At 43.5% G+C, this 10363-nt stretch overlaps 1 protein-coding gene across 1 annotated transcript in view; it reads right to left on the bottom strand.

Annotated features, from left to right (window-relative positions):
• Nucleotides 1-10363, bottom strand: part of sptbn4b (spectrin, beta, non-erythrocytic 4b) — an 80659-nt gene that overhangs the window by 36913 nt on the left and 33383 nt on the right. Inside the window, 2 exon segments of the mRNA XM_020605597.1 lie at nt 6572-6718; nt 9612-9702. Of these exon segments, the coding sequence (XP_020461253.1) occupies nt 6572-6718; nt 9612-9702 (238 nt within the window).

Genomic DNA, 10363 nt, shown 5'->3' with positions numbered 1-10363 from the left:
TGCTTCGGGTCGTTGTCATGTTGGAAGACCCAGCCACGACCCATCTTCAATGCTCTGGCTGAGGGAAGGAGGTTGTTGCTCAAAATCTCACAATAAATGGCCCCATTCATCCTCTCCTTAATACAGTGCAGACGTCCTGTCCCCTTCGCAGAAAAGCACCCCCAAAGCATGATGTTACTACCCCCATGCTTCACAGTAGGGATGGTGTTCTTGGGATGCAACTCATCCTTCTTTTTCCTCCAAACACGACGAGTGAAGTTTAGACCAAAAAGTTCTACTTTGGTCTCATCTGACCACATGACTTTCTCCCATGCCTCCTCTGGATCATCCAGATGGTCTTTGGCTAACTTCAGACGGGCCTGGACATGTGATGACTTGAGCAGGGGAACCTTCCGTGCAATGCATGATTTGAAACCATGATGGCGTAGTGTTCTACCGACAGTGACCTTTGAAACTGTGGTCCCAGCCCCCCTCATGTCATTGGCCAGGTCCTCCCTTGTAGTTCTGGGCTGATTCCTCACCTTTCTTATCATCAGTGATACCCCACGAGGTGAGATCTTGCATGGCGCCCGAGTCCGAGGGAGACTGACAGTCGTCTTTAGCCTCTTCCATTTTCTAACAATTGCTCCAACAGTTGATCTGTTTTCACCAAGCTGCTTGGCAATTGCCCCGTAGCCCTTTCCAGCCTTGTGGAGGTCCACAATTTTGTCTCTGGTGTCTTTTGACAGCTCTTTGGTCTTGCCCATGGTAGTAGTTGGCGTCTGACTGACTGTGGGGTGGACATGTGTCTTTAAAGAGCTCAGACAGGTGCTACTAATTTAGATTAATGAGTGGAGTAGAGGTGGACTTTTTCAAGGCACAGTAACAGGTCTTTGAGAGCCAGAACTCTTGCTGTTTCTCAGGTGTTCAAATACTTATGTTCAGCAGTGCAAGACAAATAAATTCTTTAAAAATCATACAATGTGATTTCCTGAAATGTTTTTTTAATTCTGTCTCTCAGAGTGGGAATGCACCTACAATGTGAATTTCAGACCCCTCCATGATTTCTAAGTGGGAGAACTTGCAAAATCGCAGGGTGTTCAAATACTTCTGTTCCTCACTGTAAATAGACTAGAGACTCTCAGAGGACACAGAGAGACACAACCAGGACACCAGATGCAGAGTGTTTGGACAGGAAGTACAACAACAGGACCACATTTAGCTCTAAAATAATCACAATTTACCAAATTATAAATGTGCGCCAGCTCACAAAGTTCAACCTGCTCCAGGAGCTGCTGATACAGTTCTACAGAGGAATCATCGAGTCTGTTCTCTGCTCATCCATCACTGCCTGGTTTGGCCCAGCAACCAAACAGGACAGGAACAGACTCCAGTGAAGAGTCAGGTCTGCAGAAAGAACCATCGGTGCCAGCCTGCCCTCCATGGATGACCTGTACACCTCACGGGTCAAAAGGAAGGCAGAGAAAATTTCTGCAGAGCCCTCACACCCTGTTTGAACTCCTCCCATTGGACAGCGTTACAGGTCACTGTGCACCAAAACAACCACACACAAGGACACTTTCTTCCCCCGGACGTCACTCTGATCAACACTTAACCCATGACTGTATAACAAGTCAACAACCCTCAGTGCAATACCTTGTAAATATACTGTTGTGTGCAAGTATATCTCGTATATCTTTCTGTAAAACTGCATCTAAACTGTGTGTATATACAGTACACATATATTTTATATTACTATGTGGTTTATTTTAATTTTCCTTTTCTTGTTTGCACGTTTGTTTCCTTTTTTTGTTCTCTCTTATCTTGTTTACTCGTAGCCTTATGAAAGAACACTGTACATGCACATTGACAGTCACTGTACCAGAGTCAAATTTCTCATTTGTTCAACACACCTGGCCAATAAAGCTGATTCTGTTTCACCTACTACAGTCATGGATCAAAGTCACACCCACTGATGTTATTTGTCATCTTCGTTGTCAAACCCATTTTAATTGTAAAGCACTTAAAATTTAGTTTAGAAAATGACGTACAAATATAATTTATATCAGGATGTGAGCTACAGCACTGGGCAAAACAATACTGGCATGACAAAATGCCAAATCCTATGAAAGTTATGTTGCAAAAAAATTTCTGGTTGCTAAGCAACGGCCTCGGAGCAGGCCTGTGGGGTGAACACGGCTATCATGTATAACTTGAGAAGTGAAACCCTGTCTGTTTGCCAACAGCTAGATGGCCTGGTGTGACCACAGTCTGCTACTGAAGACCCTGAACTGGGACCACGAGCGCTGGATACGCACCGATACACGTCTGTGCTCCGGTACTGAAGAGAATCACACTGCTATAATGTAATCCCTAATGAGCATCTAAACCCTGACTTAAACCTAATTATAACATGAATCCTAAAATCAGGTGTTGATTCTTAAAGAAGCCTTGAAGTGCTGATCCTCTGAAGAAGTGATGTTTTCACAATGCCTTATTAAGTCAACTCCTCGATTCTCCTTTCTTGAAAAAATGAAATAAAAATGCAGTCTGGCCATTTATCTTCTCAGTTCTAAGCTCTAGCACTTCTCTCACACATGATCACGGTGTATTTTTGTTAACTCATTCAGGTTGTTGCTTCAGTGGGAAAACATGAACAGTCTGGTGTTGGTTCTGTTGGTGTATCCTGAGCTGCTTTTAAATGTTCCAACTATCCAAACAGAGTGCAATCATTTTTCCCTCTGTCTCCCAACTGACAGTTTCACCAAACCAAGCGACCTTATTTCATATTATCTGTGTGTTTTGAACACACGTTGATCGGGAAGAAGACGCTTGAACAGGATTCACAGTCTCTGCACTCTTGACTGTGATTTCTTGGTTGGGGCTTATGACTGTGATTAATGTTTCAGTGTTTTATTCTGAATATCAATAATAACATTATCAAAATTAAAAATAAGAACAAAGTAAAATATTTTCAGTATTGTTTGGCTAGTGTAAGAGCCAGCAAATGTTGAGTAGGTTGTTATTGTGTTTCACTGTCAGCCAAATTACTTTCATCTGAAGATGAAAACAAAGACATGCACTTAGCAGGATGTGGGCGATAAAACTACATGGACTGCATTATACAACAGAGCAACAGCAGAACTGATATTTCTCAAAGCGCACAGATCTTTTAAGACAACATTTCAGACAACCAAAGCCACTTTTGAATTGTTCTCCATATTAGCATCATACATGAACAATAAACCAGAGTGTTTCTTCTCACTCTCCTCCCAGAAGCACTTTCCAGTAATCTAACTCTAGGAAAGAGCCTGGTGCTCTCTGACCACAGCATGCCGCTCTCTCTACATTATGTCACTGCATATCATTACACATCAGTCAGCCAGTGTCTCCACATCACACGCCCATGTTATAAACATGTACACACACGCCAACATGCACCCCTTTACACAGACACATCAACCTCATTTCTTTTTCTTCGCTGTGGAGAGAAATGACTCAGCAACAGACATACAGTAAGTAGACATAATAAGCAGCTTACGGGTCTTTCTGCCGACAGTCGATCTGCTGCCACGGCGCCACAGTGATCCATGAGCCGATTGGACAAGGACAGACAGATCACCTCACTGGTTTATCTGAAGCTGTATCAGACAATCTTTATAAAAAACTGACAATAAAGGTAGTTTGAAAAGTGACCTTTGTGTTTGTGTAAATAACCGCTGTCCTCTTATAGTGGCTGAGGGTAACACTAAACACACTCCACTTAACAGGCTATTTCACTGAGCTCCGACCCATATATATCCATCCATTTAATGGCTTTAGCTACTTCTCTGTACTAGCCTAATGCATTTTATTTAACTGATAAACTATTAGTTAACTACTTTATACATTTTCTTTATATCATACCAAGTGAAGAACCTGTACCTGTGTCTCAAACAGAGATGCAATTAACCTCATCACCACTTTCTAGAGCCCAGAGTGATGCACTGACCAACAGTCCACAACACAAAACAATAGTGTAATAAGAATGGAAAGAAAAACTGCAGATACTTATATATACAGCAAGCTGGAACAATTAAATGGTTGGCATTATTGTTTGATAAAAGTATTAATTGTAATTGTGATTACTTTTGTCCAGCTGTGTCCAAAGGCGTCCAGATGTTATCACTTGGCTCTGTGATCTTTGCACCTGCCAGGGGAGTTTCAGAGGCTATGCCCTATCATAGTAAAAGTATAACAAGAGATTGTATGACTGAAATATACTCAGTACAGCCATATTTAATGCTTCAGTTGGTAGCATGAGTGCTAAGCCTGGTGCTAATGAATGCAGTGTAGTGTGTTCACTAAAATACAGTAGTTCTTTGGCTTTCCTCAGAACAGATTTGTTTATACCATACACTACATCAGACAGAATTGCAGTGTGCTAACAAAACAGTCACAGGTTTGATTTTCTACAACAGCCCATATGGGTCCAATAACATCCATGTGTCCTGTTAAAACTCAGCCACTCACTATTACTCGCTCACATACAACTGAACAGAGGCACAGTGACAATGCGGCATGCTGTCCACCAACTGTCTACAAGACCTGAAACAGCACCAGCAGGCCAGAAAACTCTGTCAGAATAATGAATGGACAAGTGGGTGTTATATTATTTTTTATACAATTTTCACTACTTTGTTCCTTTTTTCTTACAGTGCAGATGCTTTTTTTTTTGCTTGCTGTCTGCTTTGCTTAGATTCTCTACTCATATCTTTGTGAATGGGCGACTAATAGATACTTGTAATTTACCTTAATTTGTGATAGACACAGAAGGCTACAACTATATTTGTAAAAACTTTTATTACTTTGAGTACTACGCAAACAGCACAAGCCTTTTCTGCCTCTGCCCCAACGACAGCCTTGGCCGGAGGTATTACGTTCTCCGTCCAGCTGGCCCAAAAGTCCACTTGAACTCAAGGAGGAAGTGATTAGTCTTTGGTGGTCGAAAGGTCAAGGTCAGTGACCTCACTCCTGTCCCATTCCTGTGAATTTAACTAGTGTACAGTGACTGGGATTAGCTGAAACTAGTTGTCAGCTACATGTCCCCCTTCTCTACAGAGGACAAAACCGTGGACAATGCTAACTCATAGCTAATTAGCATCAACAACTGAAAACATACAGTAGAAAGCAACACAACATCTGCAGTATTATAACATGAGCAAATGACATTGAACCTTTGCTGCCTCTCACAGGCCAAACACAAACGCATACACAAACACATGCAGCACTATGTGTGACTTTTCCTAAAATAGGCTCACACATCACTAATGAGACAGAGACAGCTTGAGGAAATTTGGCTCTGAAGTACAGCTCTGCTGACCAGTAATGATTTTATGCATCCAGATTCACATCACAGCAGCTCGTCAGAGCTGTGAACACAACAGCTCAAAGTCAGCCCAGTGAAACCTGGCTGTGCAGCTGGGAAAAGACGAGCTAACCCAATTACGCCTGTGCCGACTGCAGCTTTAGACAAAAGGCTGATGTGCTGTATAAATATCCCTAATATGAAACAGATCCTATCAGGACATGGAGCAGTGGTGAAGGTTACAGCACTCCCCCGCCTCTTCAAAACATCTCTGTAATCCTTCCTGTCATTGCACTGGCTTTGTTACACTTTCATTAAGTAAGTTTGGTGCTTTAGCTCTCATTACACAGAGTAACTGTACAAAATTTGTCATGAGATAATGAAGGGCTATGCAGCTTTGACTGAGTGACGCTTGTTTAAAGGGAAGCAGACACAAGAAGTCACTTCTCTCTTTGAAGCCATGCTAAAAGACCTAAAGGTTCAGTGACTAGATTTTACACAACTGCTATAAAAGTGTCCAAACATAACTTCTGCAATACAACCAGTTGCTACAGTCCAAAAGTTGTTTTCTCTTGATAACCATTAGCACAGTAAGCTAGCTGGCACAACAACATGACTGAACATAAAGACATTTATCTTATTTGTTCTTCTCCTGTCTATTCATCTCTTTATATTAAGTGAATTTTAAGTTGTACAGTTAGACGACAAAACCCTAACATCTAAATTCCCTTCTTACATATATAGATTTTATCTCTGAAGACAATAAATCATAAAAGCAAATCAAATCTGTAACTGTATAACAGTGTGACATACAGGGGCCTGGTATTCAGCTTTTTGATAAGTGAGTTTTCAAAGCAATATAACATACTGTATGACAACAAAGAATCAAAAATGCCAAATCACTTGTGCACAAACTGCAGAAGTGTGGGTCTAAAAGACTGTAGAGGCTTTTATTTTAATTTTAACATGTAGGGTTAGAGTAGCAGCTAAGTCACTTGTAAACTCCAAACCAATATATCATGTCATCCCTTCTCCCTGCCTCTATGCTACTGCTACTGTCTAATAGAAGGGGGAAAAAATGAAATTATGAAACACTCAAATCAATATTCCATATTTCCAGAAAGCCTTTTAGTCCCACTCCAAGAAGCCAAAGGTAAAAAAACCCACTCAAGAACAAAATGACCTCGTAAAGTTTCAAGACAGACTAAAAAGCACCGTAAGGCAGGAAACCTGTCCAGCACTCACCTTTTCAGTCTTGTCCAGCCATTCTTTATTCTGGGCCAACTCGGCCATGAAGGCCTGGTGCTTCAGCCATTTCTTATGAAGCTTCTGAGTCTCATCCCAGCTGCTGTCCCTCGCCATCAGCATCTTCTCACACACCCAGTCCCCCAGCTGGGCAAGAGAGGCAGGAAGAGAATGAGAAAGAGAGAGAGGTCTTAATACTGGATGAACATAATTAATGTAAATAACTACTGATATTTTATTAACTGATTCCTCATTTTAAAACAATACAAACACTTGACTGTGTCATACACTCACTCACAGCACACTATCATAATTCATAGATGTATGTTTTGATTAGCCTCTGTTAAATAAAGACAAGATAGAGTGCAACACAGGCAGTGAGAAACACAAGGTCAAACACACACACATGAATATTTAATGCCACATGTAGGCAGACACATGTGTAAACAAGTATGGCGGCAGGTATTCACATGTACACAACACAACTGATCAGTGTCTACAGTATCAGCACACACCCACACAGTAAACAGCCCACACACACACACTTCCACTCTCCATCAAATCTGTATATTCTGCTCAAGAAGACCGTGTCTGTGTGAGGAACACGCACAGTGAAACCATTTCACTCCCGCACTGACAGCACCACCAGCATATTCAGGTCAGCACCGGTACCCTCGTCTGTCCGTCATCAGCATCCTGACACCTGCATGCAGCATGCAACACCTGCTCCTCCACCTTTCTCACCTAACACAACTGTACAGCAAATAACTCGTTTACCGGCAGCGTTTAATAGGAACAGCACACAGGATTGTGGCAGCAGCAGGGAGCTGCTGGTATCCGCATTCTCGCTGGTCTGCCACCACACACGTGCAAAAACGCTTTTCACCGCAGAACCAGATGGAAAAAGAGGAGAGAGAGGATTATACAGAAAAAGAGGTGCCTTCTAGAGAGCCAACTGTAAGGCAGCAACACAAAAGGAGTGCTGAGAGGAGAACGCCGGGCAGGAGGGTAAATAACAATATTGGAGGCTGAAAAAGAGACAGACTGGAGACTTCAGACTGAGGCTGCACTCCCCTCTCTCTTCTCTCTCTCTCTCCGTGCTGTGTAGCTGAAGACTCGCTGCACGCTCAACCAGGACAGACAGGAGGGGTGGAGGCGGATCAGTGACGAGTGAGAGGGCAAGAATGAGGATGGCTAAAAGAAGAAGAATGAGAAGAAGGAGGGGAAAAATCCTCTTCTTCAAAAAAATAAAATGGCAGTCAGCCGAGCCGGTGCACGGGTACCCCTCCCCCCGCCTCACTCCTTCAGCGAGCACGCGGGTGAGCGAGGGAGTGGGCTGGTTGGAGGAGAGATTGAGTGGAGGAGGAGGAGAGCAGTGGGAGGAGCAAAAGCCTGAGATTGGAATTGTGGGGGTGCAGGCTCACCGATCACAGCTAATGATGCTGAGCTGGAGGAGGTGGAGGGCGAAGGTAGGCTTTAAGTGGTGTCCAAGCCAGAGGATGGGAGTGTGATGGGAAAGAAACACTGAAGAAGAGCTTTTTTTTTACTCTGTTAGTGGATTGAAGCATGCCGGTCTCCACTAACAGCCAAGCTCACAACTCATCGATAGCTGCTTCTGTACTACATCCAGCACCCCCTCTGCCATCCCTCTCCCCGCTATGCAGCAGTCCCAGCTGCACTCTCCTTCTCCAGCCTGCCTGCTGCTGCAGTGGTAAAGCTTTGAGAAAAGAGAGAGAGGGAAGCGGTAGAGGTTTGGACAGGAGAGAGGAGGGGTGGTACTGGGATGAGAAGGACAGGTAGTACGGGATTGGACAAAGCAGTGCTTTATCATGAATGATGTACTCGTAGTTTGTTAGATTTAATGCTCCTCCTTCCTTAAAGGGCCGGGGCTGTATTTCAGTCCAACACCTCCTCTCTTTGTCACCTCTCTCTGAAGCCATCACATACAGTCACACATGGTACAGACAGGTAAAGACACACAAGCAAACACACCCCACACACATTAACACACAAGTGTGTGTGCACTCACACTCAAAAGGATTATAGAACACAAACATGGTAACAGTGTGAGCTTGTGTTCATGAACATGAACGAACATGCAGGTTTCATAAAAGCTACTGAAGGGCCACGGCCCGATGCCCCTCTTCAGACTGTAAATGAAATGAACGAGGGAAGAGGAGAAACAGAGAAGGAGTGTGTGCTGGTGGGGGAGACAGAGAATGAATGAGAATTTAAGTAAAAATATTATCAGGATAAGTGACATAGAGGAAATGGGTAGAGAATGACTCGTGGTGTGTTACTGTAATATATAGAGGTACAGTGTGTTTAGCAGTGCATCTTTGGGCACACACACCTGCTCTTTTCTTTAAACAGGGTAAAAAAAAATGCTCACTTGGAGTTGTACTGTGGCTAAAGTAGAACAGGTTGAAGAGGGATATTTAAGATTATATAGAAGGAAAAACAGGATCTTTAGACTTGGGTATTGTTCAGAGCAAGCACAGCCACAAACTACAGTGGGTAGCTGTGGCTCAGGTGTCGCAGGGTTGGCGGTTCAATTTCTCCCCACATGTCGAAGTGTCGTTGGGCCAGACACTGAACCCCAAGTTGGTCCCAGTGGCCAGACCAGCGCTTTGCATGGCAGCTCTGCCGCCATTGGTGTGTGGATGTGTGAATCTGTCAAATGCTTTGTCCAGGCATGGTAGAAAGGCTCTATATAAGTGCAGTCCATTTAGAATTTGCCAAAATTAGAAGAAATTTGTAGAATAGAAATGTCAGAACCCTCAAGACAAAATGAACAATGGTAGTGTCTGCCAGCAGGAGCGTGCACTCTAACGCTACAATGTGAAATAAGTAATGAAGCTCTGAAGTGAAAACAGTCGTTTTGATTTGCTGCTAAAGAACGCCAAAATATAAAGTTGGCTACAAAATAAAATATATATACGAAGAGCTCACCATCCTCCCACACTTCCCTGTGAAACGTCTCTTAAACTTATTTAACCCGCATCCTCATCAGAGTTTAACCAGTCTGTCGGTTTCCTACCTCATGACAGTCCTGGAGAAACCTCTGAAGTTCCCACTGGTCGTTCAGTTTTTCCAGCCACTGCTGGGCCAGCTCTCTGTTCTGGTTTCCCCTGACAGAGTGACAGATGGGGGTTTTAGTTTCATCTTACAATTACTCAAACTTAACACAATCATACACATACACTATTTAGGTTTGTGTGTATCTATGCTGAGTTTTACTAGGTGTTGAAATTTCCAGTAATCAAATTTTTAAATTGGAACGACCGGCAAATGTTTTGCCTGGTGCTCATTTATGTCTCTCTTAAGTAAGTTATTTATGTGAGTAATTAGAAAACATTTGTACTTTAAGCCTGAACCTTGTAGGAAATACACTTTCATGATCCTACACTGGAGTAAACACTGTTATATAGTGATCATATTATTGATTCATTGATTAATTTGTCCCCTCCTTGAACCGCCACCTTATTGTGGTGGAGGGGTTTGAGTACCCGAGTGATCCTAGGAGCTATGTTGTCGGGGGATATATGCCCCTGGTAGGGTCTCCCAAGGCAAACAGGTCCTGGGTGACGGGTCAGACTAAGAGCGGCTCAAAAGCCCTTTATGAATAGAATTAAATCAAGGACCGTGACGTCGCCCAGCATGGCACAGCCGGGGCCTCACTCTGGAGCCAGGGGGTCGGGGCTCGAATGCGAGCACCTCGTGGCCGGGCCTCCCCTCCCAGGGCCCGGCCGGGCTTAGCCCGAACGAGCGATGTGGGGACGTCCTCACATG

This window comes from Monopterus albus, unplaced genomic scaffold, assembly GCF_001952655.1.
Source record: "Monopterus albus unplaced genomic scaffold, M_albus_1.0 scaffold71.1, whole genome shotgun sequence".
NCBI lineage: Eukaryota > Metazoa > Chordata > Actinopteri > Synbranchiformes > Synbranchidae > Monopterus > Monopterus albus.
This window is presented reverse-complemented; position numbering and strand designations above follow the sequence as displayed.